Genomic DNA, 25,155 nt, shown 5'->3' with positions numbered 1-25,155 from the left:
TAAGGTACACAGATTCACTTTTTACTAGAGAAAAAAAAGTCACATTATTTTCTGAAACTCACAAATTTCAAGCTATTACTGTACCATCCTCTACCAAACCCCTGTCAGTTAGGTAACTCAAAAGATTTTCTGATGGAGGTAGAGGAAAGATGATAGGAAAGAACAGGGGAAAACAGAAAATTGTGGTTTAACTGAAAAGCAGAGTCATTCAGAACTAACAAGCCATTAACAAGGAACTGAGGAATTCCTATGAGAGTAAGAGGAGCAGGGGGAGCTACAAAAAGGTCTCAAAGTCTCTGAGCTGGGTAAATGGTACAGTGCACCAAAAGATAAAGCAAAACACGGAAACACACTGTACAGAGAGAAAGGGGAAAAACGTTCCTGGGAAAGAAAAGTTATTAAAATGTTAAGGATTGGGGCACGGACAGTGTTTTTGTTTTTGCTGGGAAACTGGGAACCAGGAAAGCGTTGCATTCCCAGGTAACCATCCTGAAAATAAAGCACTGCTTAATGAGTAGGGGCCAGGAATAAACAGTGGGGGAGGGGAGGGCTGGCTTATTACCTTTATGGAGGATGCTGGTCAGAGGCTCTCTGCTGCTTCTCTGGTGGGTGGGCAGCCCCGTTCCTGCTCTTTCGCCTCCCCTAGCCAGCTCAAACCTGGAAATCAGAAACCTGTGAGTCGTGCAGTACCCCGGGGGCGAGGAGGAGGGGGCTCTGAGGAAGGGGGAGCAGAGGAAGAGACTGGTAAAAGGCAAGCAGGAAGAAGCAGTGATTCTCCTCCCTCCCAGGCCAGCCCCCTTCCCCTCAGGGGAGGTAACTGACTTTACCTGTCTCCTCAGCTGCTGCTTCTCTTCTTTCTTTCAGCCTCCTCCACACTCACCAACTTCTCCATTGAAGAAACAGCCCAGGCAGGGCCGGACACGGGTGTTCTTGATCCTCCTCGATGCCTCACGGCCCCAGCCCGGCTAGCATCCAGACTGCCGAGCAGACTGGAGGCGGCGGTCCTGGCCGCCGGGCAGCCTCGGGGCAGGGGTGCAGGGAGGAAGTCCCGGCTCGGGTGGGGGGGCAGTCCCCGTCTGAGGGCTCGGAGCAGGGGGCTGCCGCGCTCCGGGCCGGAGGCTCCCAGCTACGAGGGGACACGGGAGGTCTCGGGGCAGCAAGGTCCCAGGTCATTCAGGGTCCGAAGTGCCAGCCACGGGGTATCCAGGCAGGGGGCTTTCGGGATGCACTTTGCACTGATCCACCCTCGCCCCCTCCCTCCAGCACTTTGGGGTCACTGGGATGGGACCAAGCCTTCAACAGCCAATCAGTGGCCGCACTGGAGCCTGAGCCCGGAGCCGTAAACTAGGTCCGGGGTGGGTGGGGGTGGGGGGTGGAGGCGACTTGGTTGGTTGGTTGCTTCCTTCCCTCCTCCTTACCCCAGCAGCACCCACCCCTTGCCTGCCGTAAAGCCGCCTATGCATTCGCGACAGTAAGAGGAGGAGTGCCGATCGAGGTTAGGACTCGTCTCCGATTGGTCTCAGTCACTTCCCCCTCCCCTTGGCTTCCGCTGCTCCGCCCCTGGCGGATGGACTCGAAGCGGTTGCTAAGAAACACTGTAGGCCGAACAGGCCCTCTGCGCATGCGGAAGAGGAAACGCCTTGTACTTTCCGCGAACTACGGTGTCTCGGAAGGGGCCGGGGTTCGCTCGAATGGCGGTGCAAAAGCAGAGTGGCTTGAGTTAGATCCCTGGCAGGTAAGTGGGCGCAGCCGCTAACCTCGGCGGCGGGGGAGGCGTGTGTGCGGCCGACTGAGAGGCTGTTCCAGGGCTTAGGATTGCGGAGGCCTCAGTCCCCAGGAAGCCAGGAGAGGGGCGCCTTGTCCTGCCGCTCTCCTCAGAGCTTTTTAGACGCGACTGCCGGGTCCTGGGTTCCTCTCTCGGTCCCTGAGGCTACGCTAGCTCCCAGGCTGGGCGTGCCTCGCCTAGCGTGGCAAAGAGGACTCTCTGTGGGGTGACGGTAACGCTTCAAGGGCTTTCCTGCCAGAACAGCGACCCTCACGAATTCCTGTGAATGAAAGGGAAAAGAGTGGAAAGTATGGGAGATGGACGTGTTTATTAAGTGCATTTTTTTCGTTTAGCCGGTATTTACTCTCCGGTCACTGTTCTAGCCGTTAGGGAGACAACGGTGAACAAGATAGGATAGATGCAATCATTTGCCCTCGTCACTTTAACAGAGAGACCGACAAACAAAATTATTTATCAGATAGGGATAGGTTATGTAAAGAAAAGCAGAATAATGGGATCGAGATTGGCTAGGGCGCGATGGCTATTTTAGATAGGAAAGGCCTCTGAGGAAGTGACATTTGAGTATCGATCTGAGTGAGGAAGAGCTAGCCATGCCAAGAACTGAGGGAAGAATTTTTCAGGCAGAGACATCAAAAGGGCAAAGCTTCTGACGCTGGAATAATCTTTGCTGTTGACAGGAACTGCAAGAAAGAAGGCCAGGTAGTCAAGCAGCGTAAGAGGGAGCATGGTTAGTAATGAAGTTGAGGGTGGGGGAGGGGGGTGCGACAGGCTGCGGATCTTGCAAGACCTTGTAGCGGGGTGGTCGGAAAGTTATCGTATCTGTTTATGTTTTGAAAAGATCACTGGCTGCTCAGTGGAGAAGACTGTAGCTGGGAGTGAGGTTAAGGCAAATGTGAAAGACTGTTGTAGTAGTCCAGGCAGTAGTTGACATTATCTTAAACTAAGCCACCCAGTACACCAGACGTTTGACTACCACCGATGTCCTCAAAGAAAGGTATAAAGGAAGTATGCATTTCAACATATCAGCTGTTTTTGTTTAATAAAATATATTAAGATGTTTTGTGGCAGATGGGGGTCACTGCAAACACTTTAAATTGATATCCTCGTATTTTATTGTACATTATCATTCATTTATCAAGAATACTAGTTTTGGTGCCTTCTACATGAGCTACTTATTGGCTTAGGTGGGCAAACTGGGTTCAGGCCTGCCCAGGGAAGCTCATAGTCAAGCGTAGGGGAACCAAACTAGAAAACAGTTATGGACAATTCAGTGAGAGAAATACTGTGTATAGGCTGAGGGAGCACTTGGCAGGGCCCTCTAATCCTGACTTGGATATGTGGAGGGCTCCCCAAGACTGGAGGTTTCCTAGTTGAAGGTTGAGAGTGGGAGGGAAATGGTTGAGTGTGATTTAGAAAGAATGGGCCAAGCAAAGCTTGGGAATCCTTAAAGTGCACAGAGTTTCTGAGGCCCTCAGAGAAAGCCTGGAGCTAAGTTTGTGGGGCACAGAGGTGAGAAGACCCCAAGAGCCAGATCTCAAAGGACATGCTAAGCCATGTTCAAGGATTTGGACTTTATCCGAATGAAAGTTGAGATGTTTTTCAGAAGGAAGTGGGTGTAGGGTGGGCGAAGAAACAGCCGCTTAGCACGGACTCTGTTGTGGTTGTCCAGGATAGGAGTGGTGTACTGTAACAGTGGCAATGAGGATAGAGAGAAGTGAGGTTAGGAAGGGTCCAGGGACATAGCCAGGTTTCTCACTTGGGTGACTGTGAGATACAGGTGCCGTACACTGAGATGGCAAGTTTGAGAGACCATAGACTGAGTTGAGTTTGTATTGAAGGTGCTGTGGAAACTCCAAGTACAGCTTTCCACTGGCATTTAGATACATGAGTGTGGAGCCCAGAAGAGAGCTAGACCTAACTGTGGATTCTGAGTTGTTAGCATGTAGATATTAATTGAAGACATTGAAAGTCCATGAAACATTTAAGGGACTACAGTCAACCCTCTATATTCAAGGGTTCCACATTCAACCAACCTCAGATCAAAAATATTTGTAAAAAGAAAAACATTCCAGAAAGTTCCAAAAACCAAAACTTGAACTTGCCACCAGCTTAGCAACTATTTACATACCATTTATGTTGTATTAGGTATTGTAAGTAAGAGATGATTTAAGGTATAAGGGAGGATGTGCATAGGTTATATGCAAATACAACGCCATTTTATGTAAGGGACTTGAGCATCCACTGATTTTGGTATCCCTGAGGGGTCCAGAACCAGTCTCATACCCAGAAATGACTGTGTCTGAGAAGGAATCTCCAGAGAGGAAGAAGGAAGTCAAAGAGAAATTGACTTGTCAAGGATTAGTGTGTGTTTAGAAAAAGGCAAAAATATTTTTAATGGAAGGACTACACAATTATTATCTGTGTGAACATGTGCCCATTTTTCCTTTAAAGAATATACCCGTTTGGCCAGCAAGTCTACTGATGAAATTGTAAGCAGAAGCCCCTTTTAAGAAGAAAACTTGGAGACTTGCAGGGGGAGGGGAATGAAAAGATGCATTATAAAGTGAGAACCCTCATGCATGATAGAGAAGGCACTGAAATTCTATGGATTGATGATTAAATTAATATTCACATCTGGTGAGCCCTAAAGACTTCTTTCCCTTGTCCTGTGTAAGGCTTTTCAGAAAATACAAATTCTTAAAAGAACATTCTTGCTAAACATTTGCTTAGATTAGAAAAAATTAAAGTTGTGTATTATTAAAAGCCAGGCTGCAAATTATACAAGAAAAGTTTTTAATTACTTCTGGCTGTTTCTTTAAACCAAATCCACCCAGAAAGTATCATATCTAACTGTATATTCAAAAGAATATACAGTGCAAAACTCCGCGAGCAGTTTCCAAAGGGGTTTCAACAAGAGCCTGGAACAGAGGTACTCTATTTGGAGGTAACTTCATAAAAAAACTACTTTGAAGGCTACTACATATTTTGGGGTGTATAATTTCCAATTTTTAAAAAATTAGGGCTTCCCTGGTGGCGCAGTGGTTGGGAGTCCGCCTGCCGATGCAGGGGACGCGGGTTCATGCCCCGGTCCGGGAAGATCCCACATGCCGCGGAGCAGCTGGGCCCGTGAGCCATGGCCGCAGAGCCTGCGCGTCCGGAGGCTGTGCTCCGCAACGGGAGAGGCCGCAGCGGTGAGAGGCCCGCATACAGCAAAAAAAAAAATAAAATAAAATAAATAAAAAATAAGCTATTTTTTATATCTTTATACTTCTCAGCAATATTTCATAACTTTGAATTTCTAAATTTCCCTTCCTCCTTGAAGTACGTAGCTGAATTATAATTAGAAACCAGTTATATTCAGACATATTAAATGATATTACATATTAGCAACTTCTGATCTTTCAATTCTGCCATGATTTCTTACTGGTTTATTATAAAAACAAAATAACATCACAAAAAGTTTGGAAAACAACTTACAATACCTCAACTTCAGTACCACCAACAACTGTATTTTTTGCGGGGGAGGGGGTGGTACGCGGACCTCTCACTGTTGTGGCCTCTCCCGTTGCTGAGCACAGGCTCTGGACGCGCAGGCTCAGCGGCCATGGCTCACGGGCCCAGCCGCTCCGCGGCATGTGGGATCTTCCCGGACCGGGGCACGGACCCGTGTCCCCTGCATCGGCAGGCGGAGTCTCAACCACTGCGCCACCAGGGAAGACCCCAACTGTATTTTTGCATACTCTTTTTGTCTTCAGACATTTCACACGGTTCCAACATTATTTGTGCTATGGGGAATTCCCTGGCAGTCCAGTGGTTGGGACTCCCACACTGTCACTGCGGAGGGCCCAGGTTCGATCCCTGGTTGAGAAACTAAAATCTCACAAGCCACATGGCGTGGCCAAAAAAAAAAAAAAAAAAACCTCATGAATTTCTAGACTTTATCTGTGCATTCTGCGTAAATAATTACTGCTTCCTTCTTGGGAACCTGGATTGCTACCTGACATCCCTAGTACTCTTGGTTTCTGGAATTGCGTAGAGGCTTTAGGAATCTCCTGGTCCAGTGATTTTCAAATTTTCGTAGCAGTGGGACTCCAATGTAAAAAAGTCTATTAAAAGTGGTATTTTACTAGTATGAATGTAAGTTATAAGTTCAGTTTTATAACGTTTACTGATTATAGAATCAGGCACTTTTGAATTCCAAAAAGAATGAAAGGAATGAATAAATATGTGAATAGTTATGGAGAACACATTCAGTCTTACAGCATCTTCAGCACCCACGCAGTTTGGATAGTGTGTTTGCAAAATGCTGCTTCAACCAAGACATGAAGGTCTATGAGCTGCTTAACAGAAACTGGTATCTGAGTTGAGTCCTAATTTTTCCTAGCTTTTACACTTCTCTGGTCATTTATTTTTCACTTGAAATCCTTTGTTCAGGTTGCAACAATTTTTAAGATTACTGACAGATACAATTATATCACAACCAGGGAACATGGTATTACCACACTTTCACAGAATGTGCTACTAGATAATTCTAAGTTGCTTTCTTGTATTGGTGCTCTCAAATTTGGTAATTCTTAAATTATAACTTTTCATTGATTTAAAAGTTTAGATTGCATAATATTTTTTAACAAGTTAAAATTGATTAGATTTCACCAGACATACTTCATTTTCCATTCAGTTAGGTGATATCAAATTCACACAAATAGAAACACTAATTTTACAACATATAAATGAAATAATTCAGGATCAACGCTTATGATGTTTTAGTTTATAAAACCCTGACTCAGCCTGAATTGAGTTTATACCCTGCATGGAAGCAGACTTGATCGTTGGAAAAATGCTCAAGCCCCACTGCAGCAACTCTGATTCAGTTGGTGCCTAGGGCTCAGGCATTTTCCTAGTGCCCCAGAGAGTTCAGTGTGTGACTGAAGTCCAGAATCACTGCCCAGGAGGCTGTGTCTTAAAGCACGCAGTATTGGTGGAGAGGGTAAGCAGGTTATGCCCTGATGACAGCAGACACCATTCTTGGGACTGCAGGGAGATCGGGACCTGTGTGTTGTAAATAGGGCCACCAGACACGCAGTCCCGTTATCTGCCTTTTAGCCTAACTTTGTTCAGCAGTACCTGGCAGGAAAGGAGGATGGGGATGGATAGAGAAATTCCACTTTGACCTCACGGTCCCAGCAAAAAAAATTGCTGAAAGAAAGGAAGCTAACTACTGGATCTTGAGCTTCTTGTAGCCCTGATTTTGCTAATTTAAGGGGTTTTTTTCCCTCAACGGTAGTTTTAATTTGCACTTTATTGTGACTTCAACGTGTGCAGCTCGAGCACATTGTTAGGTGTGTAACACAGTAAAGACTGAATGAGCTCAGAACTCACGCCCTGCTATAGATAGTACTGCATTTATAATTTTTTGACATGAAATTTTTATTGTATTTTAAAATTAATAAGTTAAAAATTACACAGCAGTTAAAAATTTTTTTGAGATCAAAACAGTACTAAAATGAACTTTGGAACTGATTTTAGGATTATTTTGGACATACACACTACTCATGGACACTAAATGAATGAAGTTAATAAATCCCTGAGAACTTGACTGAAGCAGAATATTCAGCCATGAACATATTCAATAAATATTTGTTAATACTACTGTGTACCTGGCATTGTGCTAGGAGCTGGGGAAGAAGTGATGAACCAGACTCCTCTTAAGGCAGGAGTGTTAACAAATTATTGCACAGATAACTTAAAGTACAATTGTGACACATTCTTTAAGACAGCAGTGGTGCTGGGAGACTGAGCGTATCTCAGGAGGACCCAACCTTGATGGAGAAAGTCATTATTATTAGTTTCAGGTGAGCAACATGATGATTCAATACTTGTATATACTGCAAAATGATCACCACAATAAGTCTAGTTAACATCCATCTCCTCACATAGTTACAGATTTTTTGTGTGATGAGAACTTTTAAGATCTACTCCCTAAGCAGCTTTCAAATATACAATATTGTTAACTATAGTCACCATGCTGTACATTTCATTCCATGACTTACTTATTTTTGACCACCTTCAACCATTTTTCCCACACCCCATCCCCTGCCTCTAGTAAGCACCAGTCTGTTCTCTGTATCCATGAATTTGGGTTTTTTTTTAGATTCCACATATCAAAGAGATCATATGGTATTTGTCTTTTTTAATCTGACTTATTCACTTAGTATAATGCCCTCAGGGTCCATCCACATTGTCACAAATGGCAAGATTTTGTTCTTTTTTTATGGCTGAACAATAATATCTATATCTATAGATATATAAATATATAGATATCACATTTTCTTTATCCATTCATCCATTGATGGACACTTAGGTTGCTTCCATGTATTGGCTATTGTGGATAATGCTGCAGTGAACATAGGGATGTATATATCTTTTCAAGTTAGCGTTTTCACTTCCTTTGGATATATACCCAGAAGTGGAATTGCTGGATCATATAATAGTCCTAGTTTTAATTTTTTTAAGGGACCTTCATACTGTTTTCCATAGTGGCTGCACTAATTTACATTCCCACAAGGGTTCCCTTTTCTCCACATCCTCCCCAACACTTGTTATTTCTTGTCTTTTTGATAAACAGCCAATCTGATAGGTGTGAGGTGGTATCTCATTGTGGTTTTGACTTGCATTTCCCTGATGATCAATGATGTTGAGCATCTTTTAGTGTTACCTGTTGGCCATCTGTATGTCTTTGGAAAAATGTCTATTCAGATCCTCTGCCCGTTTTTTAATCCATTTTTTTTTTGTTTTTGCTATCAAGTTATATGAGTTCTTTATATATTTTGGATATTAACCCCTTATCAGATATATGGTTTGCACATATTTTCTCCCATTTTGTAGGTTGCCTTTGCATTTGCTGCTTGATTCCTTTGCTTGCAGTTAATGGAAACAACCTAAGTATGTGTCGATGGATGATAAAGAAAATAACAAAAACACCAAGCTCATAGATAGATACAGAAAACAGATCGGTGTTTGTTAGAGATTGGTGGGGTGGGGGGAGGTGGAGGGCAAATGAGTGAAGGGGATCAAAAGTTACAAACATCCAGTTGTAAAATAAATAAGTCATGGGGATGTCATGTACAGCATGGTGACTATGGTTAGTAATACTGTATTGCATATTTGAAAGTTGCTAAGAGAGCAGATCTTAACGGTTCTCATCACACAAAAAAATTTTTGAAACTATGTTGATGGATGTTAACTGGATTTACTGTAGTAATCATTTTGCAATATATATAGAGTCATTATGTTGTACACCTGAAACTAATATAATGTTATATATCAATTATACCTCAATTAAAAAAAGAATCTGGTAAACGGTGTCTCCTATTTGCGCCTTTCTTAACTTGCCACTCCTTTAAAAAATGGGGGAGGAGCATTGTTTTTTCTCAAAATAAATCATGTTCATTCATTTTTTTTAACAATTTCACACCATAAATAGAAGTGCAAAGGAATTAAAAGGAAGGAGTGGGGTGGGCAGGGCCTGGAGTCATTCCTGCAGTGTGTTATCTTGTTTAACAGGGCCACCTGGGGCGTAGGAAACACTGACAGATGTGCACTGGGGATTATTACGGAGGCAATCATTTAACCCTCCCAGCGTCATTATGCCCTTGAACATGGAAGGAGACTGAAGCTGAGGTGGTAGCTTGCCCCATGGTGACCCTGATGTGGTAGAGACATATGACTCTAGATCCCAGATCCCAGGTTCTTACCAGTATACCACGTTGACAGAAAAACACTTTTACGTATTGTCTTAATCATACATTTTATCTTTTATCTATAACTTAATTATCAGGCTTTTTCTTTATGCTAAAAAAAATGCCTGACCTGGATCAGAGTCCTGCCAACAAGAGTTTAATAGGAGGACAATCTACAAACATGAGGCAGGGTCTAAGTGTTCTTAGTGTTTTAACAATAACCTGGAAACTTGTTAGAAATAAAAATTTGAGGGCCCCATCCCAGAACTGCTATATCTGAAACTCCTGGGGTAAGGCCTGCAGTCTGCTTTTACGTGCCTTGGCAAGTGATTCTGAGGCAGCTAAAACTTATTTTAAGGAAATGAGCAAGGGATGGTGTACCCTGGGGGCTGGTAACCGCCAGTACCTGCTCTAGGCCTGGAGGTAAGTAGAAGGAGCCGTTCCTGAAACTGGAAAGAACAGTCTCCTGCTCTCCCTCTCCCCCCTCCCACCCCCATCTACTACAGGAGCATGTTGGGACGCAGAGAAAGGGGAAGAGTAGAACTAGCAGAGGGAAGGGAAGGTGCCTAACACAGGATGTGCTGTTGGAACATATCCTTCCCCCTCTTGTCACTAGCGTAGAGAGGTGCTCTTGAAATCAGAGTTGGCCAGCTATGATGGCCCTGATGGTGGACATGGATGATGGGAACCTCTGTCCTTTCATCTTCTGGGCCTTCTCAGTGCCTTCACTGCCCTCTCAGACTTTCCTAATCTTGGCACTGCCACCCAGGTTCCCCGCCCCCTCCCAACTTTCTGTGGAGTCTAACCAGACCCACTTTAATTTTTTGGACAAAGTAAATGCCATCTCAGTTGGGGGAAGGAACTGGAATCTTAGAAGCAGCCTTTGTTTAGAGTGCCTCAACTTCTGCCTCAAGAATCACAGCAGCCTTGTTATTGGAGAGAGAGATTAAGTAACCTTTCTGGCTGTGGTCAGATTTGAACCTATTGTTCCGTTAGGCCAAAGCCCAGTATTGAGAGAGTCTAGTCACTTAGCAAACCATTAGCTTCTCATAGAAAGAAAAGCAGTTTTTTACTTTACATACTGACCATGAAAGTAATTATTTTTCTGTATTCTGAATTTAATGTAGAGTTTATGTAAAAAAAAAAAAAACTCCCTAAAAGTAATGTCATCTTTTTTTTTTTTTTAGACAAAGGAGTAAATTACTAGCAGCTTGTTTTCTGATAATTTTAAAATTAAGTTGTGGGAGAATGTCTTCTAGTGAATAGACTATGCACTTAAAAGCTCTATTTCTTAGGAATACTTTTTAAGAAAATATTTTAAAATATTTTTAAATTCTCAGTTTTCAGTCTAGAAATTTTTAAAATCAAAGTTCTAATGAGTTTACATTTATATTTTAGTTGATATTAATGAAGTCTTATGCATATTGTTGCTAAGGATCAGAAGGCTGATGTCTATAGCTGAAATTGTTTTTTTTAATTTAACTTTTTATTTTGAGCTAATTGTAAATTCACGTGAAGTTGTAAGAAATAATACAGAGAGATCTCGTGTACCCTTCAACTAGTTTCCTCCAATGGTAGCATCTTGCAAAACTGTAGTACAGTATTACAACCAGGATATTGACATTGATACAATCAATCTGCTGCTCCAACTCAGATTCCCCTTTTACTTCTGTTAATTTACGTGTGTGTATTTAGTTCAATGCAATTTTATCGCATATATAGGTTAGTGTGTTCCCCATCAGTTCTGTTATCACAAGGCCATTATGACCCTACCCACCAAGTGGGAGGGGCCCTCACTAACCTCTGGCACCACTGATGTGCTCTCCAGCTCTCTAATTTTATCATTTCAAGAATTGAACCATACAGTATGCAGCCTTTTGACATTGGCTTTTTTCTCTTAGCATGATTCCCTTAAGGGTCATCCAAATTATTGCATGTATCAATAGTTCTTTCTTTCTTATTATTGAGTAGTATGGATGTACCACAGTTTATTCATCCGTTGAAGGACAACTGGATTGTCTCTAGTTTTGGGCTGCTGTGAATAAACCTACTACGAACTTTCACATACAGGTATTTGTGTGAAAATAAGTCTTTATTTTGCTGGAATAAGCGCCCAAGAGTGTAATTACTGGGTCATATGGTAGCATGTTTAGCTTTTTTGTTTTGTTTTAAAGACTATATTTTTTAGAACAGTTTTAGGTTCACAGCAAAATTGAGAGGATGGTACAGAGATTTCCTGTATACCTTCTGCCCCCCCCCCATGCATAGTCTCCTCCATTATCAGCATCTGCAGATGGGATACCACAGTGGTACATGTGTTACAGTTGATAAGCCTACGTTGACACGTCATAATCACCCAAATCCATAGTTCACATTAGGGTTTACTTTTGGTGTTTTACATCCTATGGGTTTACACTATAATAGACAAATGTATAATCACGTGTATCCATCATTGTATCATTCAGAGTAATTTCACTGCCCTAAAAGTCTTGTGCTCCATGTATTCATCCCTCCCCTCATCCCCCAACTTCTGGCAACCACTGATCTTTTTACCGTCTCCATAGTCTTGCCTTTTCCAGAGTGTCATATAATTGGAATCATACACTATGTAGCCTTTTCAGATTGACTTCTTTCACTTAGTAATATGCTTTTAAGTTTCCTCCATGTCTTTTTCATGGCTTGATAGCACTTTCTTTTTAGCATGAATAATATTCCGTTGAGTGGATGTACCACAGTTTATATATATTCATTCACCTACTTAAGGATATCTTCGTTGCTGCCAAGTTTTGGCAATTATGCACATGCAGGTTTTTTTCTGGGCATAAGTTTTCAACTCCTCTGGGTAAACACCGAGGAGTGCAGTTGCTGGAACGACGTGGTAAGAGTATGTTTAGTTTTCTAAGAAACGGCCAAACTGTCTTCCAGTGACTGTACCATTCTGTGTTCCCACCAGCAATGTAGAGTGGTCCACTTTCTCCATGTTCTGGCCAGAATTTGGTGTCACTAATTTTTATTTCAATCATATTGATAGTGGTATTTACTGTGGTTTTAATTTACATTTCCCTAATGGCTAATGTAGTTGGACATCTTTTTGTGTACTTACTTGCTCTGTATCCTCTCTAGTGAACATGTCCATGTCTCTTGCCCATTTCCTAATTATTATTATCTTTTTTAATGTTGAGTTTTGAGAGTGCTTTATATATTCTAGATACGAGTCCATTGTTGGAAATGTGGTTAGCAAATATTTTCTCTCAGTCTGTACTTATCTTTTTATCCTCTTAATAGGGTCTTTCACAGAGCAAAAGTTTTTAGTTTTGTTGAGGTCCAGTTTATCAGTTTTTACTTTTATGGATTGGGCTTTGAAGGCCAAGTCAAAGAGCTGTTTGCCTAGCCTTGGATCCCAAAGATTTTCTCCTTTTTTTTCTAAAAGGTTAATTTTAAGTATTAAGCCTGTGATCCATCTTGAGTTAATTGTTGTAAAAGGTTGAAATTATTTTAAATGAAGTTAAATCAAGGTCTTAGTCACTTCTATTTATACTGCCTTTAAACTGTTGATGAACTGATATCAAAGTATGATAGTTAGGCTTTTCACCCTGGGTTTGATGTAGCTACTAAAAGTAATTTAATGTAAAAATCAGTCAAATGGGTGTCCTGATTAATGTTTCAACCTTTGGTTGCTGACTATCATTTGAAAAAATTAATTGTAGTTTGCACTGGGAAGTTGCATAGTTGGGAAGTTGTATAGTAATTGGCCTTGATTTTAGAATTTGTGCAGCATGTAGAAATGATTCTGAGGATCAGTATTCTGCTTTAAGGTATTGTGAGAGTACCTATAGAAACTGTTAAAGATTAGGCTGTGCGAGTTACTCCTTACACTTGAGAAGTTTATTAGAGAACTTCTATTCACCCATTGCCCTGAGGCTTTGGAACATCAGAGGAAATTTGAGAAGGGGCACTGGCTGTGAAATTAGACTTTCTGGGTTCAAATCCTGATTCTGCCACTTAACTTGATCTCTTTGTGCCTTAGTTTCCTTATCATAAAATGGGTGTGGTAATTAAGTACCCACCTATTACAGTTGTTATGAAGCTATTACTCACTGAAAACAGTTTCTGATACATAGTGGGCGCTCGATAAACTTCAGCAATTATTATCCCTAAATCGTTGATTTTATGTGAAGATGGGTGGGGAATATATATTTTATATTAAGCATGATTCTATTAGGATTTGACTGCAAAATTCAGATAGTTTACAGTCCTTAAACTATAAAAGAGAGACTTTAAACAAATTTTGTGCTTGTAATGGGCACCCCCTTAGGCCCCCTGACGTGGGAATTCACTTTCCTTTTCCAGGAGGCGTTTTCTGAAAGAACTCTGAGAAGCACTGCTCATTCACTTTTCCTAATTAGGTCTCTCCTAATGTTTGTGTCCTTTACAGGCTAGACAGATCTCTCTCATTTATCCAGGATAGCTGGCTCCACAGCCTCTCAGCATTCTGAGCATCCTTCCCCAGACACTTCGCTTTGGCGATGTCTCGTAAGAGCTTGGTGTCGGAGGGGTATGCCTTCCTCCAGACCAGCATGGTAATGCAGCTTGAGATGTCCCAATCTCTTAGCAGCCACTACAAGGAAAAAAGTGTGGTTGGTTAATCCCCTAGTTCGTTTTTTCAGGATTTGTCCTTTCCTTTAGTGCTATGATTGCTTTAAAACAACAACTGCAGTTCTCAATTCTCAGTGGGTTACCATAGACATTTGTTTCAATGCAGGTTTCTTTGGCCAGCATTAATATCTTAAAAGACACTGTAATTAGGAAGGGTTTATAATAGTCACAGTAGAAGCAGCCTAGCACCTATTGTCTTCGTTCATTTGTTATCTGCCTGGCATTTGTGACCCCTAGCTGATGCTTTTGTTTTTCTTTCTGTCTATAAAGCATTATTTTGACTCTTTGTATCTTCAAGTTTATACTTTTCAATCTGATTTCTCATAACCACTCTTATCAAGGTCCTGGGTCCCACCGTGATAGAAAACAGCCCATCCTCTCCTCCAACCCCCCCCCCCCCGCCAAACCCCCAAAATGCTTTTTTGTTTACCTATTTATTGGCATTCACTTTAGTTTTGTGTGTGAAATGATTGAACCATTTGAAATGGGTCTTTTTATAGGTTGAAAAATAGTTGAAATAGCAGTTTTATTCTCATTTGTGGTAAAATTTAAGGACTTAAGATGTATAGGAATATTATTAGAAGTATTTTTATTGCTATAACATTGAAATAAAAATCCATTTGTGGTTGAAAATTATATTAATAGAGTTGAGCATATAATATTAAAACCTAATTAGATAGATTTACTGATTAAATTAGTTTTAAAATAAAAAATATTGTCACAGAATATTTTATGTAATAGAATATATATAGAAATGTCAGTAGTTTTATTGGGAAGAAATGTTATAACTAAAATATAAAGTAAAATAAGTATGATGGAATTCATCTTCGAAGTAGAATATGAAAACTAATTTCTAGTATGCGACAGACAAAATATACCAGACAATTAAGGAGATGATTTTATTCAAGCTATTGCAACAGGGAGAATGAATATTAATGGAAAAACCTCTCAAAGAAGGAAAAAATGGGGAGTTTTATAAAACTAGGGAGTCAGTAAGGAAGGGTGAAGGTGGGTCCTATCTGGAAATACAGTCAGCCCTTTCTTGGAACACAGAAGGTTCAGTGCTTCTTAACCATGGCTGCTTTCTGGGAGCACAGGGCTCAGGTAAATTTTAACATTGTCAGATGGAACAAGGTTACTGATATTACCGTATTAAGTTGTGTTTATAAATTGTGTGAGATACACACCACTGTTTGAAAATAGAATTCAGTGAAAACTTTACAGAAGCTTCATTTGTAACCTTAAAATCTATAGGTTTCTTAATATTTATTTCTGTACTGGAGGACTAGAACAGGGCGGCTTTGTCTTGTAGGGGTGACCAGGAATTGAAATTCCTCACAAGCTAAGCAAGGGGAAGAAACCAGTGGAGAGGGAGGTTTGAAGACCAAGGGCAGGCCAGTAGGCCCTATAGTAAAAGTGAGACCCGATAAAAGTGACAGCCCTCCCTATGAGGTCTCTTCCAGTGAGGAAGGAAGGAGGTTAAAGATGGGCATTTATAAGTGGGTCCGGGTAAAGGAGGGAATTTCGTGGATTTTGTTAAATATAAATTTTAAAAGGACAAAATCATGACCCATATAAAATGAACGCGGAACAACGATTTTATTTAACTAGTTAATTAATGAAAGAACTAGACAAATGTCACATCCATTTTAAAAGAAAAGTTGACTTTATATAGAGTAAAGGAATGTTGAAATGAGTTTACAGATGGAAGCAAAACTGGCTTTTCCCACTGCAGGAAGGGTTGCCCCTTCACCAGACAATTATGAGCATGTCCTCAGACAAGAATTATTTGCATTGCTATCAGTCACCTACAATTTACCAAGGTGTAAAATAGCTCAAAGGCAGTGAAAAGACCAAACCCTAGTAGGATCCGATAATTCCCCGGAGGCTCCAGTATTCCATTGAAAGGATATTCAGTAATCTCTTTTGCTTGCACCAAAGTCTTTCATTTTTCCTAGCCACTCTTGCTGTATAGTAACTACATGCTTTCTCTAATATTCAGTTATCAGTTGATTGCCCATTTCTCTGCTTTAAAAGCCACGTCTGATCCTTTCCTTTCTCCCTACTCTTTCTGGTCTCCATCAAGTCAAAGGAGCCTGGGGCAACCAGGATGTCTAAATTTATATCCAGCTACAAATACAAAATACAGTTTGCTCACGTTTGGATTGCTTTTGCTTAACGTCTTGTCTTTTTCTTGGGATGGCATTTAAAATTTTTTAATTTAATGTTATAAATGATAACCAGGGTTTCTTTATATTATCATATAATTTTAAGTTGGGAGTTAATCAGCAATAACCATAATAGTTTGACCACATAGCAATCTAACTTTAGGTTTCCCTCTATAAGTTGAAGGTAAAAGTTAATGAATTTGAATTATTAGCCAAATGGTTCTCAACCTGGATGATTTTGCCTCCCAAGGGCATGCTACTGGCATCTAGTGGGTAGAGGCCAGGAATGCTGCTAAAACTTCCTACAATGTACAAGACAGCTCCCCCAAAGCAAAATTACCCAGTTCCTACTGTTAATAGTGCCAAGGTTGAGAAACTCTGACAACCCATTGAAAAATGTTAGAGGAAAGCTAAAGTTTTACTGTAATAAAATTAAAAATAATTTTATGATCTTAAATCTATATGAAAAACATAAATTTTATTTTTATTGTTTTAAAATAATCTTATTACCAATTTTTCATTTTTAGAAATTAAGCCATCAGTATTACCTTTAACTTGAGAGACTAAATGTTTAAGTGGAAATAGATGCCTTTCCCTTGTAATGTAATGTATATAACACTTATATTTTTAAATTATTTTTCCTGTTTTAGGTTTTATTGAAGAAACAGAGATTCATCCCATTTCTAAGATTAATATTTACAATTTGGATTTGTCGACCTTCTTGTAAGATATGTTTGGCAATCAAAATGAAAGCTTTCTTTGAAGTTTTAGAACAATTATACAGGAAAGTACTTCTTGGAGCCACACTTGAAAATGACAGCCATGATTACATCTTTTATCTCAACCCAGCATTTTCAGATCAAGATTGCTCTACAACCACCTCCTCAGACTGCTCAAACATCCTTGATGTTCAGGGCAAGCATCAGCCATCCTCTGTCAATTTGGCTACCCCTTCTGTAGCACCTGTGTGTTTGCAGAGACATTTTCAGATGAACAGTACCCGAGAAATAATGCTCCTTCAGTTAACAGTGATTAAAGTGATGATGACCAGAATATTATCTGTCGAAACTGAATTGCATGCAAAGGAGAAATATAGAGATATAATTAAAATTCTTTTAAAATCATCTGACGTCGATTCTAAATTAGTAAGCCCATTTGCTTTTGTTTTTTTTTTTTAAGATCTAGATTTTTAAAATATAAGTTTTAACATTCAGTAACAGTAGGTAAATTTATTTGTTTTCTTGTAGACCTGTATGTTCCAAAACTCGGATAAATTGTTATCTCACATGGCTGCAAAGTGCCTTGCACTACTTCTGTATTTCCAATTGAAGGAAAAGGTAAGATAAGTAATCAAATTATGTTACTGTTTCTTTTATAGTTTCTTTAAAATTGCTCTCTGGCATTCAATATTTTATCAATAAAATATTTGCTCACACAATAACGTGTAAATCCACAAAAGTGTAAGAATAGAATAATATGATGATGGCTTATATCAAGGATTAGAGTCTTAAATATGTTGTAAATCTTCACAAATCAGATTTTTAACCCAAAAGATGGGTTTCACGTCAGAGAGTTCATAACTTTCTTCAGATTGTCAAAGAAGTAGGTGGGCCTCCTTTCTCCCCTCCAAAAAAAGGTTTAGGAACCCCTGCTTGAGACTAAGACCATTTTCACAGGTTTAACATAAATAAATTCTAAGAGTGGTCCTCAGCATAATGAAAAAATATGAACAACTTATCAGATTTTTCTCTTATCTCTGAATTAGTTAATAAACAAATCTAAATTTACTGACTTCTTTCAGCTATAATTGCTTGTTCCTTTCTTAAAATAACATTCTTTCCTGAATTAAAAAAGGCAGTATTTGCAGTAGAAAATTTGGGAAAAGAGAAAATGTATAAAGACCAAAATAAAAATTACATATCATTCCAGCTACCAGAGATAATAATCACTGCTAATATTTTCATGTTCCCTTTGATCTTTTATTTCTATGGCATATTGAATTTCTTGATTTAAGGAATATTAGGATATTTGTGTCCTTGTTTTAACAAATATTATCATACTTTTTTTTTGGAAAGGAGTAAGCAATGTTGTATTGAGTTGTATATAATAGGTAATTTGTAATTGTAAAGAAAATATTGTATTATAACTTACTCCTTTAAATTTTTTCTAACTTCTAGATAACATTGAGTAATTCCTGGATTTCTTTTTGCCAAAAAAATCTTTCTGAATATTCTGAAAGTGATAAAGTAGTACACTGCCTCTGGATGCTTACCTTTGTAATAAAAGAAATCTTTAAAGATACATGTTCACAAAAAACAGGTATGAATTATGTTTCCCTGTAAACAATGGTCATTATCTTGTTCCCAAGGAGCATTATACTTATATAATGAAGAGTAAAACTTACTTTACAACGTCTGATCTGTCTTGAAGTATGAAAAACTAAAGAATTGTGCCCCATATTTTTTGATTGAGGATACCTTTTTAAAAGGAAAAAAAGTAAAACTTCACTATTATTAAAAATTGAAATTAAAGCTTTTCATTTTTATATATCCTTTGTATCGTCTGATGTTACTGATATTTGTAAAATGGGTATTAGCCATGGTTATTAGCTCTTACTTAGTGTGCATATCTTCATTTGTTCATGTTAGAGATAAACAATCCAATCCATTTCTTCATCTTATAAAGGGATAATAATTATAAAAATTGAATTGTAAAATTGCTTTTTAAGAAGTCTTTGTTTTTCCTGTTGCTTATAATTACTATTTTTTTAATCACAGAAATTCTAAAGCAGTTCCTGACTCCTTTTGACACTATTTTTGAAGTCTTTTACAATTCCTTATTTTCTCAGCATTTTGAAAACCACCAAGATACTTCTAAACTAATAAACAGCTTGATATGTTTCCTGGAATTGCTTGAACTTCTTATAGCCTCCAGAATCCACCTGAAGTTACATTTCACTTGCCAGAGGATGTTATTTTTGAAACCTTCTTGTGTGTTCGATGTTATTACCTGGCCTATTCAGGCTTTTGTCAAAAGGAAATTCATCATATTCATCAAAAAGTGCCTTCTCTGCAAAGTGGGTGAAGACCTTTGTCGGGGATCCGTCCCTACCTTCATGGCACCAGATCATCCTTTAGATGTGGACCTGTTGGCTTTGGCTGATGCTGTTCTGCAAGCTGTGGATTTGGGCTTTTTGAGGACACTGTCTGTCTATGGAAAACCTTCCTGCTTTGGAGGCGATGAAGTCCAACCTGGATGTGAGTGTGTCCCTGGTCCAGATCATGTGATCCTTAGAGCAGCGAGCTTACTTATCATTAGATCCTTAGAAATCAAGTTTCAAAATGGTGCTTCAGCAAGTGAAATGAAAGGTAACTCTCTCAACTCCTTTTGTATGCAAAGTAATGGGTAATTATTTACTGAAGTAAAATTATTCATAATTATCAAATCTCAGGACTGTAATTTCACAATTTAAGCTATATGTTATTCTAGTTATAATTTATTAATTTTCTTCAAAAAAAAGATTAAAAACTAGAATTACCTTAAGAAATAAAGTTTCAGTTTTGTGCTCTAAACTGAATTTGCATAGTATAGTTAATAATTGTGTTTAAAAAATAAAGATGCTGTTGAGTCACTTCGAAGTAAGCAATGTAAGTCAATTCATATTCAGTTACTTGTAGTATATTATTCATATTTTCCTTCATAAAATTGGTATATCTACTAATACAGATTTTTGACAATTAGGAGTTGAATCGAAACTATTACGTCAGAAGTTATAGTGATGAAGAAATTTTTGTATAAAATTTCCAGGATGTTAACTTAGAGTCCAAAGAGAGCCATTTAAAGTATTCAGTATAGGTGCTGGGGAAGATTATGTCCTCTGTTTCATTTGAGAAAAATGAATAGTAAACGTCTCTAAGCAAGCAGCATAGAGTTTCAGTGAAAGGTCTGAATTGTAAGCAGTGACTTCCCTGAATTGCTTTAGGTAACATTTAGCTTGTAGTAACAACATCCAAGATATAATCCTGTGCAGTTATCATTTACAACACTAGATGGCGCGTGTTATATGTCAAGAATTTTAAATTGCAGTTAAAACTCCTCAAAACCTTTTTGACTTTTGTGCGTAATAGTAGTACTTTCATTTAAAACTTTAAACAATTTTAAACAAACAAAAAAATTTTTTTCTGTTATTTTGAGGGCAAATTATTTTTGTTTGGGTGCATTGTTGCCTCTAGTAACAAACCATGTGACATCCAGTGAAGTGATTTCTGTTGCCTACCACTCATTCATTTATATGCTTTTAGCAAGAATTTATGTAACTTTTATTTCTCAGAGATAATTAGTTATTTGGCAGCGTGGGAAGTAGATGATCTGGCTATACATTTTAACTGTATCCTACTGACTGGGTCATTTTTTTCTCTGAAGCTCAGTTTCCTAATATACAGAGTGGAGATAATCCCTAACTCACAAACTTTTTGAAAGTGTGAATTATGAAAATGAATTTTAAAGTACTCTAGATATTATAAATTTATATATAGGCAAGTTATTATAAATGCATTCATAAACTGTTGCTTGCTCTTTGAAATTTGCATTTTTTTGAAGTTGATTTACAGAGGTTCATGTCTGAGTTACTGACCTTCTTAAAGCCTCACCTTCAGCCGTCTCTGCGATCACACAATCTTTGTGAGTGGTTGTCTAGGGTCTTCATAGAACAAGACGATGACATGCTGGAGGCTGCCAAAACAGCAATGGGCATCTACCTGAAGTTGACCAGGTTCGTATATTTTAAAGTAATTATACTAACTACATGCCAGGAAAGCAGAAAACATTTTTAATAATGTGTTGGACATACTATTTACTTTCCATCATTAGGGGAAAAAAAAATCCCTAACAATCTTGTGGTTTCCTTATAAGTTCCAATTCCTTTCTTTAACCCTGCCCTACATGAAAATAGATTACATTTGAGTTCTGATTATGAAAACTTGGCTGGCTAGGCAGATCTATCTAGGGATTAGAACTAGACTGATATTAGACAGCATGGGTTCTGGCTGAGTCACCACCTTTGCTTTACCTGTGTGATCAGGAGTAAGTTAATACACTTGTCTAAGTCTTAATTTAATTGATGTTTAAGAACTCTCTTCACCTCTAAGACTAACTTATCTGTATTGAACTTCTGTAAGGTGATTTTTGCCTTTGTAAAGGTGAGTACAATCTTGTAAGTAATCAAAGGAGCTGTTGTAAATTTTCATTTTAGTGTACAGTTGAACTGGGATTGATATCATCTTGAGGCAGATATCTGAAATTGATTATGAACTTACGTTACTGATGACATTTTATACTGATCCTATTTCTGTTTATTAAAACAGCTGTACTTGGTCAATCTTGGGTCAATCTTCTTGTGGCAAATATCTAATTGGTAATGAAGTTAATAACTGAAGACCTTTTACACTGTTTCTGCTTCTGCTTTATTAAAACCTTAAAGTATTTGCTTTATTTCCATTTCTTTCTTGGCTTCAGAGAAAGGGATTTCTTACTAATGACTGTCGGTGCAGTGTTGTGCTGCCAGTTCTTACTTGTATTATGACACTGCTGGCAGTGGCTGCTTTCAGACTGTAAGAGTTTGGGGCCAATTTTCAAAAGGTTCTAATCAAGAACACAGAATTCCTGCATGCGATTTGAATTAGGCTTAGAAACGGTCAAATACAAATTCTGTCTGAATGCACATGCCTCGTAGAGTATATCTTAGTTGTATTCAAAGCTGACTTCTTACTCCTCAAGAAAGAGGAAGCCTCTGAATTAAATTTACTTTGTATGTGAATTTCTAACTTCCTTAGCTTGAATGTAGTGTGCTCGCAGAGGCATGTGCTCATGTCACATGTATTTTTTTTTAATGTAACTGTATTAGTTAAGAGTGATTGGCTATAAATGATAGAAATCAACATAAGTTAGTCTAAGCAAAAAAAAAATGGAATTTATTGGCTCTTAATTGGGAATTCTAAGGGGTCAAACTGGCATCAGATGTAACTGTATATGACTCAAACCATGTCATTGATTATTTCTCTTTGTTTCTATCTCACGGCTCTGAATTAATTCTCAGACAGGGCCACCAGCAGTGCCAGGCTTACAGCAGCCTTACAGTTATAATCTTTAATGGTGCCAGCAGAAGTCCTGGAGAGATCTGATTAGCCTACATGGGTCACAGATTCATGTTGGAATCATGGTGGCCAGGAGCTTGGGTACTCTGATTGGTCATTCTGGGTCACATGCCCACCCCTGTTGAGGCAAGTGTGGAAGGAAAGCAAGGAGGTTAATTCCCACCTTACCACAGGGAATTAGTTACCTGTAGGAGCAAGGAATTCTGATGTCAAGAGACAGGAAGACAGAGGACTTTAATTGGGCAGGTAGAAACTAGAACTACCAAAGTCAATGGATTTTATTTATTTTATTGAATCAGATTTATATGGAGTTTGTGGAAAAAGAGATTGTTTTGAAATTTTTTTGTTTTTAAAATAATGCATACATTAAAAAGAAATCTGATAGGAGAATTTATGGTTTGTGAATTACATCTGTCAAAACTTGTATTTGTAAACAGTCATTAATCTGAAGTCTCTGCTCTCTTTGTTTTCAGAGAATGTGAAGCTACTGAAAGCTTGACCCAAGAAAAAGAAATGTGGAACCATCACACACATGAAAATGGCTATAATCCACACTGTATTTTTTTATTCTTTTTAAAAAATATAGGATTTGATTCTACCGTTCTTCTTGATTTTTTGATTTCATCAGAAACCTGTTTTCTTGAGTATTTTGTTAGGTATTTAAAATTATTGCAAAAAGACTGGGATAATTTTTTCACTATTTGCAAGTACTTTGATATAACTGAATCTAAAGATAACGTAAATATTTGTTGTTGTATCTCCTCACTTGTCCAAGACAGAAGCAGCAACCAAACAGAGCCTAGTCCTTTGGCTGTTCTTGGTAATCACAGAGATGCTCATGCTTGGGTCTCCCGGGCTTCTGAAGCATCTTCTGAACCACTGAACCATGCTGTGATGTCTGAGGAGGCCCAGGCCACACTCCAGGCTAATAGTCTGTCTCCCCAACGAACTTCTCAAAGTCTGGTAGATTACGAAACCTCTGATGATTCTGAAGAAGAATCCACAGACCAGCGTTTAGCAAACAGTAGACTAACATCTTTACACCAAGAAGCAATGAAGAAAATTCAGGACACAATTGGAACAAGTAGGGATAAAAAAGAACTTAGCCTGGAGTCTCAGTCAAGGTCTCTGGTTCCCAAAGAATCTAATACTCCCTTCTCTGTTGATTGTGACATAGGCCCAAATAACATTGCTTCTAAAGTGGGAATATCTTATAGAACAGTAAAGTGCTTTGAAGAGCTACAAGGTGCCATTTATCGTTTGCAGAAGAAAAATCTGTTCCCATATAATCCAACAGCACTTTTGAAGTTGTTAAAACATATTGAGACAATATATAATAGAAGTATGACTCCTTTGTAAAACAGGAACTGGTTTTCCCTAATATAATTGTGCCTTAATGAGGTAACAGTAAAAAAAAAAAAAGTTCAAAAGGGTTTTCTAACATGCTTTTCCTTTGCCTTTTGGAAGCTGCCTAGTGACTGAAAAAGATATATCAAATGATAAGTCACTTGATACAAGTACAGCACTCAAAATTTATGGTAGTTCAACTTACACAAATTTGGGATAGTTATTGTATTAGTTTCTTATTGCTGCTGTAAAAATTACCACAAACTTGGTGGCTTAAAACAACAGAGCTTTATCCTTTCACAGTTCTGGAGGCTAGAAGTTCAAAATCAAGATGGCTACAGGGCCACACTTTCTCTCAAGGCTCTAGGGGAGAATCCTTCCCTGCCTCTTCCTAGCTTCTGGCCATTGCTGGCAATCCTTGGTATTCCTGGGCTTCCTGGACATCACTCCAGTCTCTTTCTCTGTTGTCACATGACATTTCCCCTGTGTGTCTATCTGTATCCAGTTTCCCTCTTGTAAGGACACCAGTCACTGGGTTAGGGCCCACTCTCATCCAGTGTGACCGCATCTTAGCTTAATTATATCAGCAGGTACCCTATCTCCAAATAAGGTTACATTCACAGGTTCTGGGTAGATGTGAATTTGGGGAGGGGTGCTGTTTAAGCCAGTATGGTTATTATTTCCCCCTGAGGTATTTACGTGTAATGTAATATGTAAAAAACTTGAATCTTAGCAGTTTTTTAAAGAGGTGATTAGCTCTATATGTATATATGTGGTCTACGAACACAAGTGTATTCTTTAAGAAGAGTTTTAATAGGTAATTCTATTTAAAATTGTTGTGATATGGATAATTATATTCTGTCTTTTTGAGAGGAGGCAGTAAATTCAAGTTTTCATGTCATTACAGGCATACCTCATTTTATTGTGCTTCACTTTATTGTGTTTTGTAGATACTGCATTTTTTACAAATTGAAGGTTTGTGGCAATCCTGTGTCATACAAGTCTTTTGGTGCCGTTTTTCCAACAACATTTGCTCGCTTTGTGTCTTTGTGTCACATTTTAGTAATTGCAGTATTTCAAACTTTTTCATTATTTGTTACAAATATAAAACTTTAATGGATGAGGAGTTGCTTCTTATGGATGAGCAAAGAAAGTGGTTTCTTAAGATGGAATCTGCTCCCGGTGAAGATTCTGTGAAGGTTGTTGAAATGACAACAAAGGATTTAAAATATTATATAAACTTAGTTGATAAAGCAGCGGCAGGGATTGAGAGGATTGACTCCAATTTTGAAAGCACTTCTACTATG

General features: G+C 38.7%; 2 protein-coding genes across 6 annotated transcripts in view; one reads left to right on the top strand and one right to left on the bottom strand.

Moving 5' to 3' along the window:
• Window positions 1-1,317, bottom strand: part of ASB7 (ankyrin repeat and SOCS box containing 7) — a 47,769-nt gene extending 46,452 nt beyond the window's left edge. Inside the window, exons 1-2 of one of the 3 annotated variants that reach the window (XM_032624548.1) lie at window positions 828-1,317; window positions 563-657 (exon numbers count right to left, since the gene is read on the bottom strand). The gene's annotated coding sequence lies outside the window, so the exon portion shown is untranslated. Of the gene's footprint in view, window positions 1-562; window positions 673-827 lie in introns of all 3 variants that reach the window. The other 2 variants (XM_032624549.1, XM_032624550.1) reach the window with 2 other exon arrangements.
• Window positions 1,318-1,633: 316 nt separating this feature from the next.
• LINS1 (lines homolog 1) lies at window positions 1,634-24,749 on the top strand. 3 transcript variants are annotated; one of them, XM_032623704.1, is made up of 7 exons: window positions 1,634-1,735; window positions 17,000-17,494; window positions 17,597-17,686; window positions 18,527-18,668; window positions 19,127-19,606; window positions 20,949-21,120; window positions 22,975-24,749. In XM_032623704.1, exons 2-7 carry the CDS (start codon window positions 17,096-17,098, stop codon window positions 23,858-23,860), a joined length of 2,169 nt encoding a protein of 722 aa, XP_032479595.1. In that variant the 5' UTR covers window positions 1,634-1,735; window positions 17,000-17,095; the 3' UTR covers window positions 23,861-24,749. The 3 variants fall into 3 exon arrangements, with proteins under 3 accessions (XP_032479595.1, XP_032479594.1, XP_032479596.1); XM_032623703.1 differs by having other exon boundaries at window positions 1,638-1,735; window positions 19,127-19,717; XM_032623705.1 differs by lacking the exon at window positions 17,000-17,494 and having other exon boundaries at window positions 1,688-1,735; window positions 19,127-19,717.
• The last annotated feature ends 406 nt before the right edge of the window (window positions 24,750-25,155 follow it).

This window comes from Phocoena sinus, chromosome 2 (assembly GCF_008692025.1).
Source record: "Phocoena sinus isolate mPhoSin1 chromosome 2, mPhoSin1.pri, whole genome shotgun sequence".
Classification (NCBI taxonomy): domain Eukaryota; kingdom Metazoa; phylum Chordata; class Mammalia; order Artiodactyla; family Phocoenidae; genus Phocoena; species Phocoena sinus.
This window is presented reverse-complemented; position numbering and strand designations above follow the sequence as displayed.